We start from the raw sequence: 20,138 nt of genomic DNA on the forward strand, positions 1-20,138 counted from the left end.
AACTTGACTTGACGGTTCGGCAACTTCGGCTGTCAGAGGCCCCAACATGAAGGCCTTCAAGCGGTATTTCACTCCCGACAAGCCCGATACAGAAACACCGCAGTCGGCATCGGGAAAGCGGCGCGAACAACCCGGATCCCCGTCCGACACCTCTCCCTCGCGGGCCGATAAAAGGGGAAGCTCCGGCGTCTCCGCCGTCATCGCATCGTCATCGTCGTCGCGACTCGGCGAGAAACATGACCTCGAAGGTCTCAGAGCCGACGTGGTCGTCCACAGTCTGTGGCAAGACCAGTTGCGGAGGATGTATGCTTCGGCCTACCACACCTGGGAGGGCGCCGTGCTGAAGAAGGCCCGGAACGAATGGGTCTGCGCCCCTCCTGAGCTGAGGCAGTACCCAGGCGGCTTTTACGATATGGTGTGTCAACTGAACGTTCGCGTATGTGGCATGTTTTCCCTATTTATTTCCCGTAACCCCCCCCCCCTTTTTTTTTTTTTGGGTCCTACCTCGGGCCCCCCTTTTCACGATGTGCTCACCCAAAAACACTTCTAGTGCGCCATCACCCTCAGCACGCCCGTCATCCACTCAGTCATCACTGCGGTGGGCAAGTTGGGAAACCCCCCCTACGTCCCAATCTCCGGAAACTTGAAATTGCAAGTGTTGCCGCGAATGTCGGATCTGCCTCGGTGTCACAAGCATCACTTCGCCGCCTTCATCCTCGACCCGCCTCTGATGGTGATCTGGGATGACGAAGCAGACAAGGTTCTCGCGCGGGCGGAGAGCCTTGAGAAGACCCTCATCCGGCACATCTGGAACGAGGAAGACATGGAAGAGCAGGCGGACGAGGAGGAGAAGCAAACCAGTCCCCATGTCCAGGTCGAAGAGGTTGACCCGTCGGATCCGGAAAAGGGGCAGCCGGTCGACCCCAGACCTATCCGGCTGATCAGTCCCCTCATGGTCGGGATAACACTAGCCCTTTCATTCACCTGTCTTGGTCTCGGGTGGAGGCATCTCTCGATGCAGAGCTCAGTCGACGGAAATTATGTACGGATGGCCTTGATCGCCGTGTCACCGTTTACCTTTTTTGTCAGCCTGGTAAGGGATCCCTCTCGCCCCTCGTCACGATCGGGAAGAACTAAGGCATTGATCTGACCTGCACTCGTCCGGCAGTTCTTCTTCCAAATCATCGTCTGCGACATCTTCCAGATCGCAGGGCCCATCTCGAACATCCTGTCCAACTCGCGAAACTACTCCGGCAAGCCCCCGCAGCGGCTCAAGCGAGAGATGCAAGCACGCCCCCACGTGACGATCCAGATGCCGGTCTACAAGGAAGGTCTCGGCCCCGTCATCCGCCCGACGGTCCTCTCCCTCAAAGCCGCCATGTCGACCTACGAGATGCAAGGGGGGACGGCGAACATCTTCGTCAACGACGACGGCATGCAGCTCCTGCCCGACCACGAGGCGCAGGCCCGGCGCGACTTCTACGAGGAGCACAACATCGGCTGGGTCGCGCGGCCGCCGCACAACCCCAAGCCCGAGGACGGCGAGCGGCCGTTCCTGCGGCGCGGGCGCTTCAAGAAGGCGTCGAACATGAACTACGGGCTCATGGTCAGCAACCGGATCGAAGAGAAATTGAGCCAGGTGGTGCGCGGGGCTGGGTGGGACCAGGAGGCCGAGGATAAGGCGTACGCGGAGGCGCTGGCCACGGTGCTTGAGGAGGATGAGGGCCGGACGTGGGCGGAGGGGAATATTCGCATGGGTGATTATATCCTGCTCATTGACTCGGATACGAGAGTGCCGGAGGATTGTCTCCTCGATGCCGTCAGTGAGATGGAGCAGTCCCCGGAGATTGCCATCCTGCAGTACACGTCGGGGGTGATGAACGTGACGGATTCGTTCTTTGAGAAAGCGTGAGGACTTTCCTGACCCCCCCCCCCCCCCCTTTTTTTTTTAAGAAAAAAAAAGAAAAAGAAAAAAAAAAAACCAAAGGCCGAGGCTAACATGCGATCATCATCAGCGTCACCTGGTTCACCAACCTAATCTACACATCCATCAAGTTCGCCGTGGCAAACGGCGACATCCCCCCCTTCGTAGGCCACAACGCCGTCCTCCGCTGGGCGGCCCTGCAAGACGCGGCGGCCTACATGGACGAGGAAGACGGCTACGAGAAGTTCTGGTCCGAGTCGCACGTCTCGGAGGACTTCGACATGGCGCTGCGCCTGCAGACGTCCGGGTACGCGCTGCGCTTCGGCGCCTACTCGGGCGACGGGTTCAAGGAGGGCGTCTCGCTCACGGTGTACGACGAGCTGGCGCGGTGGGAGAAGTACGCGTACGGGGTCAACGAGCTGCTTTTCCACCCGTTCCGCCTGTGGGTGGTCCGGGGGCCGTTCACGCCGCTTTTCCGACGGTTCCTCTCCTCGAACATTCACATGTTCCGGAAGCTGACCATTCTGGCCTATATTGGGACGTACTACGCCATTGGCATTTCGTGGATGCTCACGCTGATGAATTACTTCTTGACGGGGTGGATGTTTGGTCTCTACGACCAGTACTACCTCGATTCGTTTGCGATTTACGTTTCTATTGTCGTGGTTTTCCCCCTGGCTGGCAACGTCGCCTTGGCCGTGCTGCGGTACAGGTTGGGAGAGCAGGGCTTTATCAGCGCCAGTGAGTTATTTCCCCTGCATCCCCCCCCCCCCTTCCCAACATGGAGGGTCTTTCCTAACAAAACCAGTCTGGAACAATTTCAAATGGGTCCCTCTCTTCTCCATCTTCCTAGGCGGCCTCTCCCTGCACGTCTCCAAAGCGCTCCTCTGCCACTTCTTCGAAATCAACATCCAATGGGGCGCCACGTCCAAGGAAGTCGAGAGCTGCAACTTCATGCAGGAGATCCCCAAGATCTTCCGCAGCTTCTGGGGCACGTTCCTCTTCTGCTTCGCCATGACCGGGCTCATGGTCTGCGGCGTCTTCTTCTTCCCCCGGGAGTGGCGCATCAGCACGTTCGCGTCGATTTATCCCCTGGCGTGGCTGACGGGATGCCACTTTGCGTTGCCTGTCCTTCTGAATCCGGCGTTGATGAAGTTTACCTTTTGATTTGGGCTGCTTTTGTAGCGGGAGTTGGAGGGGTGCGGCGCATCGACTTGTGCGTGTGATGTAGGAAGTGTTAATGGACGCGACGCATATATATACTCTACATAATATAAGAAACTGGTCTGGTAGATAGAACTAATGTGCGAATCCCCCTGGATATTTGAGGTGTAAGTGCAACTCAGACAAGGGGTGGTGAAGCCGCAAGACTCGGAGAAATCAAATGTCCAACAACTGGCGATGGCTTCAAGTATCCGTATTGAACAATTAGACAGGAAAATAAATGAAAAATTAACAAAGCAGTCTCGGGGCCCCTTGCACAGCCTGATTGTGTAGAGAATTAGACATTAAATAGTCGCAGATGGCAGCGCAGCCGGTTCAAGCGATAGGATGGTGCAACCTGATGAAAAGAAGAATAAATAAATAAACGGGAGATATAAATCGTGCTTCCTCTTGAAGGTCGCACCGGTCGTTGGAAAAGGGGCTGAAGTTCTGGGTGACACGGCGGTGCAGCTAATAAAACGCCGAGCTATGTCGATAATAAAATAATAAAACCCCAATTTATCCGACCGCGATCTTCAATTTATTTTAAGATTTATTTTAAATTTTATATCCACCTCGTCCTAAGGTACATACATTTATGTACCCAACACAACCTCCATCTCATCTCACAACTCTAAGGTAGATTGACTACCTCCAACTTTTCCCTCGTCGTCTCTAACCTAACCCCCAAACTCCAAAACCAAAGCTCTAATGACCCACCCCCGTATCGTCCTCATCAGCCTCGGTAATCCGGCGCCCTACCTCAACACCCTCCACTCCGCCGGCCACCACGCCCTCACAGCCCTCCGACCCCTCCTCGGCCCATCCCAACCTGCCTTCACATCCGAACGCCATGCCTCCAAATCAGTCCTCGCATCCATAGGGCCCCAGTATGCGCTCCTACAATCCCCTTCCCTCATGAACATCTCAGGCCGCTGGGTATCACGCGCCTACCGCGATCTCAACTCCCGCTACACGCCAGACTCGGGTTCTCGTGCTCCCACCGACGTCGCATCGCCTCCGCCATCGTCACCGTCACCGCCATCGTCACCGCCGCCGCCGCCGCTAAGCCTCCTCCTCATCCACGACGACCTAGAAGAAGACCTCGGCGTCGTGAAGCTGCGCAAATGGACCAGCAGCCACCGCGGCCACAACGGCGTCAAGAGCGTCAACGCGTCGTTGCGCCCCGCCGACTTCCCCGGCGCGCGCTGGGCCAGGGTGAGCGTCGGCATCGGACGCCCCGCCGCCCGCGAAAAGGCCCATGTCTCGGACTACGTCCTGCGCGAGATGACGCCGTTCCAGAAGAGCACGCTGCGGGAGAAGGCGGGCGAGCGTGTCTTGCGCTGCTTGCGGGAATGGGAGGATGGGCTTGGTCGGGTGGGGATGCCTTGACCTCCCTCGTGCACTTTCTCCATTTGGGGGGGGGGGGGGGGGGGGGGGGAAGTCGACGAAAAACGAGTGAGGTTGGCTATTGACTCGGACATTTCACCGGAAACTCAACCGCATGCCTCATCTATAGATGTACAATACCTACCTTCGCCGGCATTGCTTTTTATTCTCATTTTCTCTCACCCCTTCTCTCTCGGCTAGCTTCCCTTCCCGCCCTCTTTACTCCTCCCATCCAACCATTTACTCATGTACGGTCCGTCCAGCCAATACCCGAGCTTGGCGTAATAACTCCTCACACCAACCCCCGAAATGACGCTGATCTTATCACTACCGTGCTCGTCCCTCGCTATCCTCTCCGCCTCCTCCATCAACAGCGTCCCGAAACCCTGGTGCTGGAACTTCTTGGGGTCGCGCGCGTGCACCGGGACCGCCGTGCCGTAGACGTGCAGCTCGCGCACGAGACTCGTCGGCTGGCCCGCCAGCTCCTCGCGGAACGTGTACTTCTCGGTACACTTGCGCAGCCGCAGCAGCGCGACGAGGATGTCCTGCTTCGGGTCCTCGTACGCCAGGAACGTCTCCCACCCGCCGTTGGCGGCGTAGTCGCGCCGGATGAGCTCGATCTGGTTGGGCCGTATCTTGTGCTTCACCTCGTTGACGCCCACCTCGCGCGTCCGCACGTCGCGGCACGTCGTGCCAAAGTCCTTCATCCGCGCCAGCGCCAGCTCGCGCAGGTTGCCGTTCTCCACGCCCGACGTCACCAGCGGCATGGGGATGTCGCGCTGCACGCGGTAGATGCGCGTCCACGGCGGGATGAGCGCCAGGATCCTGGCGATGAGGTCGACCAGCCCGTTCGGCGTGTAGTTCTGGTACCGCCCCGTGCGCCACAGCTCGTAGAGGCCCGTGCCGCGGATCACGAGGGTCGGGTAGATCTTGAGGCCGTCGGTCCGGAAGGCCGGGTTCTCGAAATACTCCTGGAACTGGTACATGTCCCGCTCCATGCCCACGTTGGGGAGGTCCGGCATCATGTGGCTGACCACCTTGTAGCCGGCGTCTTTCGCGAGGCAGAACGTCTCTGCGACGGCCGCCACCGTGTGTCCTCGGTTCGTATCCCGCGCCACGTCCTCATACAGCGACTGCACGCCGATTTCCAACCTCGTACAACCGTACCGTAGCATGTCGGATAGATGCGGCTGCAGGCAGTAGTCGGGCCTGGTTTCGATGGTGATGCCGACGCACTTGACGTTACTCATTTCGCCCGCCTCCACCGCCTCGTCCACGTTGGATGTCTGGTAGCCGCTGAGCGCGTTGTGCAGCTGAGCGATGAAATCCTCCCGATACGACTCGGACAATGACATGAACGTGCCGCCCATGATGATGTATTCCACTTTATCGACCGAGTGGCCGAGCGACTTGAGTTGGTCGACACGCCCACGTGCCTGTTCGAAGGGATCGTATCGCGCCCGGATGGCCCGCATCGATGTCGGTTCATAGCCGGTGTACGACTGCGTGCTGTATTCAAAGTCCGAATCTGGACCGCCCGGGCAGTAGACGCAGATGTTGCCTGTGTAGGCGATGTGCGGACACCGATGGGGCTTACACATTACCGCCACCACAGCGATGCCTGATGATGTCCCTGTAACTTTGTCAGTACATGGCAGCACATCTTGCAGCTACGCCATCATCCATGAACCAGAAGTCGTTGGGGGGAGGAACATACTTATGGGCTTAGCAATAAGCTTTGGAAGAATGTATTTCTTGTAGTGCTCGGGGATGGCGGCGATAATCGCGGTCAAAGACGGGATGTTGGCGAGTTTGTGTTTCTTCGAAAGTCTATTCCTCAGGCCATTGAGATTGATATTCCGCGGGGGATTCTTGGGGTCTTTGGACGCTTCATGGTCTTCGATGAGGGCGTTGGCGACATCGGCGCAGCAGCGAAGGAACCGTTCGTTCTCGGGGGGTAGATTTTCCTTCTTTGGCTTGGTCCGACGGCTTGTCGTGACTGTCGCCGTTGCCGTTGCCGTTGTCGTCGCCGTCGCCATCGTGGCGAGGGTAATGGAATGGATAGGACAATAGAATCTTCGTCGGGTCGGCCTCGTAATCCGATGCTCCCAGTATCGTTGTGACGATTGGACCGAAGGTGTGCGAGGATGTGTCTATGCGATGGTGGTTCTATTGTCGAGAATACGGTTCAAAGTGGCGGTGATTCTGTTCGAAGACTTTACGGATATAGAAAATTTTGGGCGTAGCTTTTCTCTGTCCAGTCGCTGAGTGTCGAGTGTGAGTGCGTCGATCAAATGTCAGTCAGTCGATAAAATCCATTGTGGGGAAGCAGCGGGCATTTGGCAACGCAACTGGGACGTGGGGTAATTACCTAATACAGATCGACTACATCCATTGATTACTAATAAGCCATCACCGAACCCACGTGCCGTTGCTATCCGACCTACAACGTAACAATGAATGACAGTCGGGTCCAGACGGAATATCATACTTCCGTCACATGCCACGAATTTTCCCGACATTTTTGCTTCCCCCCTTCGAGGTCTGGAGATTTGGAGGATCCCGGCCGAGCTAGCACCGTGTTGGTTATAGCAGAAGCTCAAGTTTTCGCCAGTTTCATCTTCGAGTTTGCTTGGCTTATATGGTTTTGTGACGCCTACGAAGTACTTGGACGAGATAAGCTGGAGATATCATCTTTGTTCTCCCTTTTTTTTCCCCTGCTCCCGAAACGTCAACGCCATTGTCAGCGCTGCGATTGTGCCGCGCTTTTGATATCTCCTTTTCGTCCTCCATATATCCCTTCGTCATAATGCAGGCCATCACAAGACAGCTACGGCCCTCGAGCAAGCTGCTGCGCCAGACTGCTCGTCGTGCTGCCTACAGCGTATCCTCCGCCGGCCCTTACCAGGAGACCATAGATAACCTTCGCATCAATGCCGACACAAAGGTTCTCTTCCAGGGTTTCACCGGAAAGCAGGGAACGTAAGTTCCATTCCTCCCCCTTCCTTTCCCTTTTCCTACTTGCTCGCGTCGCACTTCTTTGAGGATGGAAGCCGAGCTGACTCGAGATTTGCAGTTTCCATGCCCAACAAGCCATCGAATACGGTACGAAAGAAACACTGAACAAACATGGAGTCATTCGACTAGCCGGTCGACCTACTTGGTGGTTAGGGGTCTGACACGCGCATAGGTACCAAGGTCGTCGGCGGAACCAACCCGAAAAAGGCCGGCAGCGAGCATCTGGGCCTCCCCGTTTTCGCCAAGGTTAGCGATGCCGTGAAGGAGACCGGCGCGACTGCCACCGCCATCTTCGTCCCGTAAGCACTCCCACGCCGAACGGAAATGCCGAACCTTTTTCGACCTATTCCAAGACAGCTAACAATATTACCTCTTACCTCCCAGCCCTCCCGTGGCAGCTGCCGGTATCGAGGAGGCCATCGAGGCCGAAATCCCCCTTATCGTCTGCATTACAGAAGGCATCCCGCAACATGGTACGAATTCGCGCAAGTTTCCGGCCGTACTGACCGCCGAACGCACCCTCCCTCATCTCCCTCTCCCCCTTCCCTCACTAACGCGGCATAAATTTCCAGACATGGTCCGCATCACCAACATGCTCAAGACGCAGTCCAAGACGCGCCTCGTCGGCCCCAACTGCCCCGGCATCATCGCCCCCGGCCGGTGCAAGATCGGCATCATGCCCGGCTTCATCCACAAGCAGGGCCGCATCGGCATCGTCTCCCGCTCCGGCACCCTGACCTACGAGGCCGTCAACCAGACCACCCAGGCCGGCCTGGGCCAGTCCCTCGTAGTCGGCATCGGCGGCGACCCCTTCAGCGGCACCAACTTCATCGACTGCCTCAAGGTCTTCCTCAAGGACGAGGAGACCGACGGCATCATCATGATCGGCGAGATCGGCGGCTCCGCCGAGGAGGACGCCGCCGACTTCCTCCGCGCCAACAACACCGTCGCCGGCGGCAAGCCCGTCGTCAGCTTCATCGCCGGCATCTCCGCCCCGCCCGGCCGTCGCATGGGTCACGCCGGCGCCATCGTCTCCGGCGGCAAGGGCGGTGCCGACAGCAAGATCGCGGCCCTCGAGGCGGCGGGCGTTATTGTCGAGCGTTCGCCCGCGGGTCTCGGCAAGGCCCTGTACGACGAGTTTGTGCGCCGCGACCTGCTCTGAGCAGAACGTCCCCCCGAACATAAGGTGGAGATTTTGAGAGGATGTATCTCTAGAAGTGGGAACGGTTCTCTACAAGCCGTCTGCTGTCTGCTGTCTGCTTTTTGCATAGGGGAAGCGGATGTGTGGGGGTATCGGACTAGTGGCAGGCGGGCATAGCTGCGCCTACCTGCCTAGGACATTGTTGCTTAATTTTTTTATTCTTTTCTCGTTTCGTCTTTTCCGCCCTCGGAATGTATTGTCAAGGACCAAATAGACTGGGCGGGCGTGGCGATCATGCACAGACAGGGCAAGGCTCGGGGCGAGATGCACATTCTCGCAGCCACGTTTCAGCATCTGGAATCATATCGTGTATACTGCTTGTCGTTGATCTCGGACACTGTTCCTTGGCTTGTTGATGATACAGGAAGGATGTTGTAATACATTATGGACAGCTGCCGTTGTGTTTAGCGTGTCGAAAGCCAAGGCTTTGCCGACATACGAGGCCAGAAGATGTCAAAGTGATGCAGCATGAGTTTACGAGAATCATATTACCTACCCCCTAAACGCCATAGAAGAAAAAGCGGGGGAAAATAAATACCGAACGAGAAAATGGCAATAGAAAGAACAGAAAAACGACACGCCCAGTTTCCTTACCACGTTTCCCTTCCGACGCAATGCATGTTAATAGAAATCCCGTCCCATCTGGGACAATCCCATTTGCCCAACCCGCAGCTCGCCTAATGCTGCTTGTCAAAACAGGGTGATTCGAGGAGAAGCTAGTGCTCGTTAAAAAGACGGGCGGTAATGTCGCCAATGTAAGCTTCCTCGAGCTCGTAGTCCTGTCCGTTGTTGCGATCTATGCCGACGTAGTTGAAAGCGTCCACGACGGTTTCGACTTCGAACCCCATGCTGGCAAATCGCTCCACAAGATCCCTATTGTAGCCTTGGTATCTGTAGAACACGCCCATGTTAGCTTTTCCTCCCCTGCCTACTCCTCTCGTGTATTTTTATGATTATTATGATTAATTTTATTTTTTGCCATGTCATCCGACGTACCGGCTCTCATCGATGGCTGCCTTCTCTGGGCTGCAGTCACGACGGTAGCGACTTTTGTCAAGCGATGGATTAGGAGGCGCAGACGCGTGGACGACGGCCCATTCGTGCGCCTTCTGCGCGAAGTCTTCGGGGCGCGACATCATCATCTTGGCCACTTCGGCATCTTGCGGATCTTTAGGGTTGGGGAACTCGAGAAGCATGCGAAGGGAGAGCAGGGCCGTCTTCACGGTCTGGACGGGGGACCACCCGGTGCCGAGGGTGTCGAGACAAATAGCGCCCTAACAGGTAGAAAGGGGTAACAACTGTCAGCCATTGCCGGAGTACTCGGATAGGGAGACGATGAGACAGAGCCAGTGGGGGTTGCGAGGGGAAGCGGAAGAGGGGTAGGAATGGAATGAAGGGGATATGCTGGGTTGACAAACAGTTTGACTGCTAACGTTGGGATGCCAAACTTTCGTCTCGAACTTCATTATCGGAGACTTGAAAGGGTAGTTTCCCGGAATGACAATGTCAACGATGTAGCGGCCGCCGGCATAAGGTGTATCGGGGGGGCCGGTAATGGTGCCCTTGAGGTGCAGCACATTTTGTTCACTAACGGGCTGGGCATAGACACCCGACTTGTCTCTGTCGGCCTCAATATCAGCCAGTTCTTTCAGAATACGACGCTCCCTTGGACTCGACATGGTTGTTCACGGTGGTTATCGAAAGTTGTTATCCAGGAGAGTGCTCGGCCTCGGTGGGGTTTATGCTCGGTGACGTGAACAGAGATCACCTCCGGAAAGTCAATAAAATACCAAAAAGTGATGATGTTAGAAATAAAGGATCTGAATTCAGGAACCAAAAGGTGGCAAGAATGTTATGGGCAGGTCTACCCTCTTCTTGGTGGGTATAACGCAGTGTTCAAGCAATATGGCTCTAACAATAAGCTGGGACGATAGGTAAGGTTGGTACGTAGGTACCCTTGGAGGTGGCTGCCCCGCCGCAGCTGAGAGTTCACACACACCTTGAACATACGATAGTCACAGTTCTGGGAGAAAGTACAAAGTATGGAGTACTACTTTCCCTATAACTTGCAAAGTGATGAATCAGCAAGCTATGAGCTGGTCACGTGGGTGTCTATACCTAATCTAGATTAGCCTTAAGCCACGGATGTCGCGTTCCTTTGACGCCTTGAGGTCAGAGGTGATGTGGACGGAGTGAGCTTGCCATCTAGTCTTGCTGAGCCGCCCCATCAACATCCTTCCCTTTCCTACTATCAGCATCCTCGCTATCCGCCCGGAACCCAGGTCGGTTCCCTCCATTAATTCATCTCTTGCCAATCGACTTCGGCGGCCAACCTCTATTTCACTCAGTCATCTGTCCGAAAAAAAAAAACATATCCAGAGCTCCCCGAGCTCCCATCAGGCACTATGGTACGAAAGCTCCGCAACTACCGCTGAAGCTCTCCCCAAGCTAACCACAAGCAACCGCAGGGTCAAAATCAATCTGGAATGGGTGGTGGAGGCGAGGGTCGGGAAGACAAGGATAAGAAGGTACGCCAGTTATCTCTACGCCAGACTCTCTGCATGACCAGACCTAGCTCTGCCGACGATTCTGACATGCAACTAACCCCCCTCCGCAGAAGCAGAAGCCCAAGTACGAGCCGCCTCCTCGCCCAACTACCCGCGTTGGCCGCAAGAAGAGAAAGGCAGGTGGTACCAGCGCTGCTGCCAAGCTTCCCGCCGTTTTCCCTACCAGTAGATGTAAATTACGTCTACTTCGAATGCAGCGCATCCACGACCATCTGATCCTGGAGGAGGAATATGTCGAGAACCAGGAGCGTCTGAGGAAGGCCAAGGCTGCGAAGGAGGGATCATCTGTCAACCCCGAAAACGAGCTCGACCGTCTTGCCGACGAGCGAAGCCGCGTCGATGACATGCGCGGCAGCCCCATGGGCGTCGGCACCCTGGAGGAGATGATTGACGACGACCACGCCATCGTCAGTAGCACTACCGGGCCCGAGTACTACGTGAGCATTATGAGCTTCGTCGACAAGGACCTCCTCGAGCCCGGCGCCAGCGTCTTGCTACACCACAAGAGTGTCAGCGTTGTGGGCGTTCTGACCGATGACACCGATCCCCTGGTCAGCGTCATGAAACTCGACAAAGCCCCCACCGAATCCTACGCCGACATTGGTGGTCTCGAGAATCAGATCCAGGAAGTCCGCGAATCGGTCGAGCTACCCCTGCTACACCCCGAGCTCTACGAGGAGATGGGCATCAAGCCCCCCAAGGGTGTCATCCTCTACGGTGCCCCTGGAACGGGCAAGACACTGCTGGCCAAGGCCGTGGCGAACCAGACTTCGGCCACTTTCCTGCGCATAGTAGGCAGTGAGCTGATTCAGAAATACCTCGGCGATGGCCCTCGTTTGGTCCGGCAGCTGTTCCAGGTATGAATTATCGCCCTTGGCATGTAACGATTTTGAGGGAAACAATATCTGACGCTTCCTTTTTTTCTTCTTTTTTTTTCCGTCGTGTAGGTTGCCGCAGAGAACGCTCCCTCGATCGTCTTCATCGACGAGATTGATGCCATCGGCACCAAACGATACGAATCGACTTCAGGCGGCGAACGAGAAATTCAGCGAACCATGTTGGAACTGCTCAACCAGCTCGACGGTTTCGACGACCGCGGCGACGTCAAGGTGATCATGGCCACGAACAAGATAGAAACGCTCGACCCTGCGCTCATCCGACCTGGCCGAATCGATCGCAAGATTCTGTTCGAGAACCCCGACCAGAACACGAAGCGCAAGATTTTCACGCTCCACACCTCCAAGATGTCGCTCAACCCGGACGTCGACCTGGAGGAGTTCATTTCCGCCAAGGATGACCTGTCGGGTGCCGACATCAAGGCCATCTGCTCCGAGGCTGGTCTCATGGCCCTCCGCGAGAGGCGCATGCGCGTCCAGATGGCCGATTTCCGGGCCGCGAGGGAGAGGGTACTGCGCACGAAGCAGGAGAGCGAACCCGAAGGCCTGTACTTGTAAGGTACTGTATGACTGTGTACAACGTCGCTTCCAAGGATGGTGGAGAGCTGTAACGGGAGTTTAGAGGTAATACAGCTACATGCTGCCAACTACGCCTGAATAGGTGCCCGGCATTTGTCTCCTTTCGTTCGTGTTAAGCTGACACTTGTAAAATATGACGACCGTCTTCCTACATGTCCGATTGCCCGCAGTCGTGGTCAAGGACGTGATCTTGTACATGGCTTGTTGACTGTAGGACCGGTCAATATACACGACCAACTCAGTGTCCAAAGTGGAAAAGGGCGTCAGACAAGCTGTGGAAGGTCTGGGCTCACGACTACAATGTACGACCATAACGACCACGCGCTACGGATTATAACAGTCTTCTACGAGTAATCACGGTCTTCTAGACTATGTAAGCTTCCACGGGTAAAACTGTATCGGCTCGGTGATCAGGCTGTGCTATGCGTCACCTCGTATAACCCTTTCTTTAGGCTGTAGTGTGGCGGGTCGTATTCTGGTCTACGGGGCGACAAGTTCACAAAGACTTCCATCTAATTGGCCGTCCTTTTTGTCTTCGATGCCCTCAACATCTCGGAAACTAACAGTCACTGAACGATTGCTACGAAGTCCATCTTCAATCTCTGGCGTCCTTTAACTTACGCCACAGGTTCAAGCTTTGGTCGGATCTCCATCCTCCGATGGAAACCAGTAAAACTGTCCGGTATAACCTTCAATGTGTATTTATTATAAGAGCTCGCGAGGAAAGTTTGAAGACAGCCACTCGAACGTTAAACACAGAAAACCACCCTGCCGGACTATATGAAGCTGCGTCTTGGAATACTGCAACAATTGACCCATTTTCCCATTTATATACTCCCTACTCCGTACACATCTCTCACTTTCACCTACCTAGTTTTCTCCTCCGCAAGAAAACTGCATAGTCGAGAAAGAAACGACACACACACACACACACACACACCCGTCTCCCTTCTTTTATATCGCTGCAACATGGTCATCTCCACTGAGTCCCCCCTATCAATATCACTCCGCAAAGCAACCCCCGAGGACGCCGAGGCGGTGGCCAAGCTCGGTGCAGCCGTCTTCGCCACCACCTACGGCCACGCGGTACCCCCACGGCATATCCAATCCTATATCGAAGAGACCTACAGCGTACGCGCGGTAACCAAGGACATCTCCAACCCCCAGAAGGACGTGTTCCTCGCCACCCTCGACAACGGAGCCGTCGTCGGGTTCAGCGTCCTGACCCGCGGCAGCAGCAGTCTCGAGCCGTGCGTGTCCCACCTCCCGGACACTGCCGAGCTGCAGCGCCTCTATATCGACACCGCGTTCCACCGCAAGGGCGTGGGGAGGCGCCTCGCCAGTTGGGTGGAGAGTGAGGCTCGGGCCCAAGGATTCAGGCACCTCTGGTTGAGTGTCTGGGAGGGGAACACGACGGCCAGAAAGATCTACGAGAGATTTGGGTATAGGAAGGTTGGGTATTGCGGCTTTGATGTCGGCGGTGGTATCCAGAGGGATCGCGTCATGCTCAAGGAGCTTTGAGGCGCCGTCTTCAAGGGACCAAGCGGGTGGTTTTCTTCTCTGTTCTTGAGTTTGGACATGCTTTTCTCGACAAGCATCCTGATGGTATGGTGTATGGATTCTGATGTTACACATAGTGCATCAGCAGAGCGTCGGCATGGTGGCAGGTCATTGTAAAAGAGGTCCCCATAGCCGTTCTTTCTTTGTCATATCTTGATAGTTGATTGATTTATCAATACTTGGTCCTTCGGACTCCAGTTTCAGTGTTGGTAACCAGTGATTTAATTCCCATTAGTTTCAGTAGGATCTGTATCCAGACGTAGTGTAAGGTACAAAAAGGAGGTCAAAGGGGGAGTGATGTGGAAAAGGGGAGGAAGTACAATTCCTCAGGTGTGGCTGGTGATGTCCCACTAATATCTCCGCTCTAATATGCTCACTGATAACGGGTCTTTGCGATAAGGTAAGGTAGCGTTCGTTCAGGTGGTCCGGTACGTACCTAGAGCTAAGTTCCATCAGTACCTTACCATCCATACCTCAGACAAAATCTCCATATTCGCGACACTGGTGTCTTCTAGCTTCATGCGTCGGGCCTTCCCCCGCCCTAGGTGCGCCCCCGAAGCTTCATTTCCCTTTTAAACAACCTCATGCAGCCCTGTCTACCATCTGGCTCAGAGATGCCTCCAGAGACATCATGGACTTTGTAAGTCCGTTCTGAAGAGGTCCTTTTGGCCATCCGCCCCGTTGGACCACGTATCTAACATCAGTCTTCTTTTCCAGTGGACGCGCCTCCTAGGCACATCGCTTTCGTCGGGCAACTCGAGGAGAGATGATGCGAAGAACCCGGCCAAGCGGCTTCACCGCTTCGATAAGGAATTCAACCATGTACTGGTATGCAGATGCGTTCTTCCCCGAACCTACAACTACGAGGGTCACCTAGGCCACCTGGCTGGGGAGAGACGAGACGGCATGTTCGTACTGACTCGAAACGCCTCAGCATTTGTGGAGGACCGCGTCGAACCTCGCCCAAGACGACGATCGTGCCGAAGCCATCGAAATACGTCTTCACGAACTCACCAACATCTTAAGCGACGAAGCGCGGAAACCTCTACCCCATCCTTGCATCCAATACGCCGCCAAGAAGCAAATATACGTCCCCATCGGCAAGATCGCGACCACCTCGTACAATGAATGGATTATCAAGGAGACCGTCAATCTTTTCGCTACCCTCGTTGAGACAGACGAGGAGTCTTTCGTCTCCACTCCTAGTTTCTCGGCGAGCGTGACCAACTTCCTCGTCCGCATCACCGGGCTCAACAGCATACGCCTTGGCTCGGACACAGAAGCCGAGGTAGTTGAGCTCGCCTTCAGCATTACGACGAAGATCCGCATGGATCGCTCTATCCTCCCGGCATGGTTCGAGCCCCAGCGAGATCGCGACGACGGACGCACAGATCCTCAATCGACGGCCCAGGACAAGCGCAAGAACTTTGTCGGCCGTACCCAGAAGCAAGACTTCCCCCTTTTCTACATCCTGATGGACTACATTCACCAAGAGGGCAAAGTCGGCGATTTTGCTCGCACCGGTCTCCTATACATCATCGAGGCTGCCGCAAGCTCCGAGTCACTCGAACAATGGATCGTCGAAAGCGATCTCTCCACCCTCATGGCCACCGGCCTGGGAGCTTTATACAGCCAGCTAAGCCGCAAGCTCGTCATCGACCATCTTCCCCACGATCTTCCTCCCGTTCTCGCCCTCTCCGACTACCAACATCCCGTCTCTAACCAGGAGATTGTCAGCTCCTGCTCTGCCGAGTTTCAACTACACCTGCAGACCTTCCTTTCCCACCTTCTCTTCTGGCAGGATGTATTGGAGCATTGCAAGTCTGTCGAGATCAAGCAGACACTCCTCGAGCATTTCCAGGTTATCTTCCTGCAGCAGCTGTTGTAGGTACCCCCCTCTGCACGATCCACCACTTGGCCCCGAAGGCCTACTCGGAGCCGCTGACAAGTTTAGGTATCCCTCGCTTCTCGAATCGTCTGATATAGATGGCGGCTCCTCCGTGGCGGTTCTGACCTATTTGCGACGGATTCTCGAGTCCCTAGATCACCCTGATATGGTCCATCTCATTCTTCATTACCTCCTCGGACTCTCAGACCGCACCCCGCCTGATTCGGCGGACGATAAGACGACAATAAGCGATGCCCGCAAGCGCAAGTCGATGGACCTTGCCTCGATGCTGGCTCAGACCCAGTCGGACTTGACGGCGACGCCTCTCTTGTTTAACCTCGTTGACCTGATTCTTGCCTGTCTACGGTCACAAAACCAACAAACCATCCACGTCACCCTGCAGCTCGTATCGGCCATTCTCAAAAGGCATCACCGCTACGCCGTCATGACCATTTTGCGGACAGAGGGCGTTGTGGGAGAAAGAGCGCATCGGACGGTGGGCGCGCATGAGCAAGAAGTTGACTTTTTCGTCAATCTGGTGGGCTGCATTGGCGGCCGTGACAACTTCGACGAGGTGTATGAAAACATTTTGAAAGACACTATGGCCCGGTTAGAGAGCCACCCCTGTTCGTTAAAATTGGTCGCACCCAGGCTCTCCATCCACAACCACCAGCTGCCGGCCATTCCCGACGGTTTGCCGGGTGCTCCCCGCAGCGTCCGTGAGCACACGTTACGTCCGGATGACCCGCTGCTAAACACTCTGCTGGACCTGTTGGAGACGTTCTTCCTGAACCCCGTCGATACCAACCTGTCGCTCACGGAGACGATTGTGAACTTGGCCACTTGTGGGTACATGACCGTGGAAGGTTGGCTTCTCCGAAATCCGCAAAAATATACATATGATGAGCAACCCGCCGACTCCACCTCTCCGACGAGTCCAACCCCCACTTCCCCCGGGGGCTCACCCGTTGACGCCGAGTTCTCGTCAGCGGCCGAGCTGCAAAAGATCCAGGCAATCAAGGACTGCCAAAGACGACCGATATGGGCACCGCCGACCTTGCCGCGTTTCCTGACCCTTCTACAGAAGCTCTGCAACCAGGTATCAGAGTATCGCGGATGCATCCCCCGGTTTGACGATCTTCTTCAGCAGCGACGAGAGGCGTTTCATACAACCGACGCAGCGCAAGTGCCAGCGACGCCGCGCCCGAATCGTAAACCGACTCCTCACCAACAAGGGTCGACTCTCACGCCCGACGGGGCGAGCCCCGATGCGCTTTCGCGCAGCGCGTCGCCGGCGCGACCCTCGGGCATCGAGGGATTCGCACAGCGTCTCCTGTCCGATCTCGGCACCCCTGGCCGGGGGACCAACAGTCCCCGCGGTGCCAAAGAGCAGCAGCACCACCGTGGATCCGGCGCCGCAAGCCCGACTCCCGGGGCCGGATCTCTGGCTGGCGGGGGGAGTCACGGCGTTGCCACCCCGACGGGACGACCGACGCCCCCGCCCAAGGATTACCCGCCTCACGTGTACGAAGGTCCGGCGAAAGGCGGGGAACGGATGCGTAGCATATCGCCCGGCAGCGGCAGCATGAGGATCGCGACGCAGGAGGATGTGGTCGCGAATCAGATGGCTGCGTTCACTGTCGTGGATCAGAGTATCCTGTCGAGGCGGGTGGGGATCCCGCATAATGTGGAAGCGATACCGCTGAGACTGGAGCGGGAGCAGCAGCAGACGTCGGGGGCGGAGCAGGCGACACCGCATATCCCGCCTCCCAAGGATGATGATCCGCAAGAAGACGATGTGGGGGGTGAGGAGGAGGAAGCTGAGAGCGGAGAAGGCGAGGACGGTATGACGCGGGATAAGGATGGTGAGCTAGGGGAGTCGGCCGAAGACGGCGAGCGAGACGAGGAAGGGGAGGAAGGGGAGGAGACGGCGCGGATGGCATCCGTGTCGCATGTCATCACTAATGTTCTCATATTCCAGAGCTTCTTGTTGGAGCTGGCGGCTCTGGTGCAGGTGAGGGCCAGCTTATTCGACGAGGTGCGGTTCGTCTAGGATTTGGTGTGGCTTCGTCTCGCTGCCCCATGAGAGGACCGAGTGTTTCTTCTGGAAACATCATTTCACAGCACACACTCTTGTTCATTTGTACGGGTTCAGGGGCGGAGGTGGATCATATATTCAGTTTTAGGGCATCAGCGTAGGATTGGCATTCCCCTTCTTGCATTTATAGAGGGAGTGGGCTCGGAGACGGGATGCTCTGGCTCTGCACGTTAGACCGACTAGTTGTTGTAGTTATTCAAAACAGCCTCCTTGAGGTGAGGCATTCGCTTCTTGACTGTCGGATGGCGATGTCGATCGTTGACTACGGGGTATGTAGAAGTGAACCGTACATGAATGTCTGAAGTGCGGGATCATGGACATGGACACAGGGGTGGTTGAGGGCTGATACCTTAGGTAAGCTGATACCTTGGGTAATCACGTGACGACCGTGGCTGAGCTGATAATGAAACCCGTAGATTGTCAGTGACGTCGTGATTGCGCTCTCAACACGAAATCGGTCCGTACTACACTACACCAACAACAATTGACGGCGTGCAACGTACATCATTCCCCCTCAGTTCCTCTACGAACGAAGCTGGAGACGGATGAAGCTCGAACAATAAAACACCCAGACGATACCACCGTTCCCATCGACCAGCGTCGTCATCAACTTTCAAAGTCACGAACCGGTCAGCAAGCCATTCGGCGTCCCTTTATCGCCAGTCACGCTCTACTCTCCGCCTCATCACGTCATGGCGCCCACGTCATATAACAAGCAGAACGCCGAGGACGATGCTCGCGGTATCCGTGCCTTCAGCCGCCGCCAGCTCGACCGCGTCATCAGCCCCTCCACGCGCCAGAACCTCTACGCCGCGACGCTCGACTTTGCTCAAGAGCGTCCTCTCTTCTTCGTACGTACTACGCCTTTCTCCTCCCCTTCCCTCTTTCTGAGTCGACGGATTTCAAAAGACTGGTGGGACTGTCCAACGCTAACAAAGCCCGGGGAACACGGCAACTCATAGGCCTTCCTTCTCTTCCAACTTCTCTTCTCCTTCCTCCCTCTCGTAACCTTCGCCGTCTTTGCGCTCTCGCTCGCGACCCTGGCCCTCGGCGCCGCTATCGTATTCTCGCTCTTCTGGATCGGCATCGCCCTGCTTGTCCTCGTGCCCACCCTGTTCCTGACCTCGTCCATCGGGCTTCTTGTCTGGGTCTGGGCTGCAGGGAGTTTCGTGGTCGCTAAGAGGCTTTGGGCGCTCGCGTCACATTCTCCTGCCGATCACGGCTACGACGGGGCGTTCATGAAGGGGACGAATGAGAAGATTGGGGCCAATGGAAACAAGGAGGCAGGCGAGAAGAATGGGGAGAAGTCTTCGGCGGTTGTCGTGAAGGAGGAGGAAGAGGACTGACTCTTGAAGAAATGAGGTTTTAAATTTCTTTCGTCCCCCTCCCTTCTTTTACCTACATCCTCGGGAGACACGGATTGGCGATGTTCGGACATGGGCGGATGAGCATGCAAAAGCGGTCATCGGACTAAAACGACAGTATGGATAATCTCGACGACAGAATGAATGATTATTGGGGGTTTTTCTTTCTGATTCTGGTACAGTTATGGGGGAATCTCGGGATACAGCAAGAACTTATGTGTAAACACGAAGGTTCGGGAATGGGTTAGGAGTTGTGGATTAGGTATTACTTTTCCTTAGCTTCAACCTGCATGACTTTGACCACCAATTTGCTCAGTTTCGCGGTCGTAATCGGCATCATTTTGGAAGCGACGCGTCGTATGAACTTCCTAGTCGAGAATATAAGTTGTGAGATATGGTCACCGTATAGCACCTAGGTAGACAGCAAGACGATGGCAATGTCAAATGGACG

The 20,138-nt window shown here is 55.7% G+C and overlaps 9 protein-coding genes across 9 annotated transcripts; 7 read left to right on the plus strand and 2 right to left on the minus strand.

The window, feature by feature from the left end:
• Nucleotides 1–46: 46 nt before the first annotated feature.
• Nucleotides 47–3,091, plus strand: SODALDRAFT_267237 (hypothetical protein; the record flags this gene model as incomplete). The annotated part of the gene is made up of 5 exons (XM_028607540.1): nt 47–436; nt 551–1,093; nt 1,169–1,908; nt 2,016–2,665; nt 2,733–3,091. 5 exons carry the CDS (start codon nt 47–49, stop codon nt 3,089–3,091), a joined length of 2,682 nt encoding a protein of 893 aa, XP_028471481.1.
• Nucleotides 3,092–3,748: 657 nt separating this feature from the next.
• SODALDRAFT_327876 (peptidyl-tRNA hydrolase) lies at nt 3,749–4,568 on the plus strand. The gene has a single exon (XM_028610546.1). The coding sequence runs from the start codon at nt 3,839–3,841 to the stop codon at nt 4,517–4,519; it is 681 nt and encodes a 226-aa protein (XP_028471482.1). The 5' UTR covers nt 3,749–3,838; the 3' UTR covers nt 4,520–4,568.
• Nucleotides 4,569–4,698: 130 nt separating this feature from the next.
• Nucleotides 4,699–6,790, minus strand: SODALDRAFT_289831 (ELP3 family histone acetyltransferase). Its single transcript, XM_028608630.1, has 2 exons — nt 6,234–6,790; nt 4,699–6,149 (listed from the first exon to the last, which is right to left on the minus strand). The coding sequence occupies exons 1-2, from the start codon at nt 6,553–6,555 to the stop codon at nt 4,714–4,716; spliced, it is 1,758 nt and encodes a 585-aa protein (XP_028471483.1). The 5' UTR covers nt 6,556–6,790; the 3' UTR covers nt 4,699–4,713.
• A 270-nt stretch (nt 6,791–7,060) lies between these two features.
• SODALDRAFT_375821 (succinyl-CoA ligase subunit alpha) lies at nt 7,061–9,086 on the plus strand. Its single transcript, XM_028614769.1, has 5 exons — nt 7,061–7,498; nt 7,593–7,621; nt 7,707–7,833; nt 7,919–8,007; nt 8,107–9,086. The coding sequence occupies exons 1-5, from the start codon at nt 7,326–7,328 to the stop codon at nt 8,694–8,696; spliced, it is 1,008 nt and encodes a 335-aa protein (XP_028471484.1). The 5' UTR covers nt 7,061–7,325; the 3' UTR covers nt 8,697–9,086.
• A 114-nt stretch (nt 9,087–9,200) lies between these two features.
• SODALDRAFT_327879 (ubiquitin-conjugating enzyme) lies at nt 9,201–10,726 on the minus strand. The gene is made up of 3 exons (XM_028610547.1): nt 10,154–10,726; nt 9,732–10,009; nt 9,201–9,626 (listed from the first exon to the last, which is right to left on the minus strand). The coding sequence occupies exons 1-3, from the start codon at nt 10,412–10,414 to the stop codon at nt 9,452–9,454; spliced, it is 714 nt and encodes a 237-aa protein (XP_028471485.1). The 5' UTR covers nt 10,415–10,726; the 3' UTR covers nt 9,201–9,451.
• Nucleotides 10,727–11,002: 276 nt separating this feature from the next.
• SODALDRAFT_305873 (proteasome regulatory particle subunit Rpt2) lies at nt 11,003–13,138 on the plus strand. Its single transcript, XM_028609025.1, has 4 exons — nt 11,003–11,143; nt 11,204–11,263; nt 11,353–12,159; nt 12,250–13,138. Exons 1-4 carry the CDS (start codon nt 11,141–11,143, stop codon nt 12,754–12,756), a joined length of 1,377 nt encoding a protein of 458 aa, XP_028471486.1. The 5' UTR covers nt 11,003–11,140; the 3' UTR covers nt 12,757–13,138.
• A 358-nt stretch (nt 13,139–13,496) lies between these two features.
• On the plus strand, nt 13,497–14,619 carry SODALDRAFT_327883 (acyl-CoA N-acyltransferase). Its single transcript, XM_028610548.1, has one exon. It carries the CDS (start codon nt 13,747–13,749, stop codon nt 14,296–14,298), a length of 552 nt encoding a protein of 183 aa, XP_028471487.1. The 5' UTR covers nt 13,497–13,746; the 3' UTR covers nt 14,299–14,619.
• A 226-nt stretch (nt 14,620–14,845) lies between these two features.
• SODALDRAFT_348345 (hypothetical protein) lies at nt 14,846–18,592 on the plus strand. Its single transcript, XM_028613361.1, has 4 exons — nt 14,846–14,977; nt 15,055–15,165; nt 15,272–16,221; nt 16,292–18,592. The coding sequence occupies exons 1-4, from the start codon at nt 14,969–14,971 to the stop codon at nt 18,276–18,278; spliced, it is 3,057 nt and encodes a 1,018-aa protein (XP_028471488.1). The 5' UTR covers nt 14,846–14,968; the 3' UTR covers nt 18,279–18,592.
• A 179-nt stretch (nt 18,593–18,771) lies between these two features.
• Nucleotides 18,772–20,043, plus strand: SODALDRAFT_327885 (hypothetical protein). The gene is made up of 2 exons (XM_028610549.1): nt 18,772–19,174; nt 19,286–20,043. The coding sequence occupies exons 1-2, from the start codon at nt 19,016–19,018 to the stop codon at nt 19,667–19,669; spliced, it is 543 nt and encodes a 180-aa protein (XP_028471489.1). The 5' UTR covers nt 18,772–19,015; the 3' UTR covers nt 19,670–20,043.
• Nucleotides 20,044–20,138: the final 95 nt, after the last annotated feature.

The sequence above is a fragment of the Sodiomyces alkalinus genome, assembly GCF_003711515.1.
Source record: "Sodiomyces alkalinus F11 unplaced genomic scaffold SODALscaffold_1, whole genome shotgun sequence".
In the NCBI taxonomy this organism is placed as follows: domain Eukaryota; kingdom Fungi; phylum Ascomycota; class Sordariomycetes; order Glomerellales; family Plectosphaerellaceae; genus Sodiomyces; species Sodiomyces alkalinus.

Coding starts and splice junctions, on each gene's coding strand:
- SODALDRAFT_327876 (XM_028610546.1), top strand. CDS start 3,839: ATGACCCACCCCCGTATCGTCCTCATCAGCCTCGGTAATCCGGCGCCC.
- SODALDRAFT_289831 (XM_028608630.1), bottom strand. CDS start 6,555: ATGGCGACGGCGACGACAACGGCAACGGCAACGGCGACAGTCACGACA. Junction 6,150..6,233: donor GCTTATTGCTAAGCCCATAA/GTATGTTCCTCC, acceptor ACAAAGTTACAG/GGACATCATCAGGCATCGCT.
- SODALDRAFT_375821 (XM_028614769.1), top strand. CDS start 7,326: ATGCAGGCCATCACAAGACAGCTACGGCCCTCGAGCAAGCTGCTGCGC. Junction 7,622..7,706: donor CCAACAAGCCATCGAATACG/GTACGAAAGAAA, acceptor ACACGCGCATAG/GTACCAAGGTCGTCGGCGGA. Junction 7,834..7,918: donor GCCACCGCCATCTTCGTCCC/GTAAGCACTCCC, acceptor CTTACCTCCCAG/CCCTCCCGTGGCAGCTGCCG.
- SODALDRAFT_327879 (XM_028610547.1), bottom strand. CDS start 10,414: ATGTCGAGTCCAAGGGAGCGTCGTATTCTGAAAGAACTGGCTGATATT. Junction 10,010..10,153: donor CCAACGTTAGCAGTCAAACT/GTTTGTCAACCC, acceptor TCTACCTGTTAG/GGCGCTATTTGTCTCGACAC. Junction 9,627..9,731: donor GCAGCCATCGATGAGAGCCG/GTACGTCGGATG, acceptor CGTGTTCTACAG/ATACCAAGGCTACAATAGGG.
- SODALDRAFT_305873 (XM_028609025.1), top strand. Junction 11,264..11,352: donor GGGAAGACAAGGATAAGAAG/GTACGCCAGTTA, acceptor CCCCCTCCGCAG/AAGCAGAAGCCCAAGTACGA. Junction 12,160..12,249: donor TGGTCCGGCAGCTGTTCCAG/GTATGAATTATC, acceptor TCCGTCGTGTAG/GTTGCCGCAGAGAACGCTCC.
- SODALDRAFT_327883 (XM_028610548.1), top strand. CDS start 13,747: ATGGTCATCTCCACTGAGTCCCCCCTATCAATATCACTCCGCAAAGCA.
- SODALDRAFT_348345 (XM_028613361.1), top strand. Junction 15,166..15,271: donor AGGAATTCAACCATGTACTG/GTATGCAGATGC, acceptor GAAACGCCTCAG/CATTTGTGGAGGACCGCGTC. Junction 16,222..16,291: donor ATCTTCCTGCAGCAGCTGTT/GTAGGTACCCCC, acceptor TGACAAGTTTAG/GTATCCCTCGCTTCTCGAAT.
- SODALDRAFT_327885 (XM_028610549.1), top strand. CDS start 19,016: ATGGCGCCCACGTCATATAACAAGCAGAACGCCGAGGACGATGCTCGC. Junction 19,175..19,285: donor AAGAGCGTCCTCTCTTCTTC/GTACGTACTACG, acceptor GGCAACTCATAG/GCCTTCCTTCTCTTCCAACT.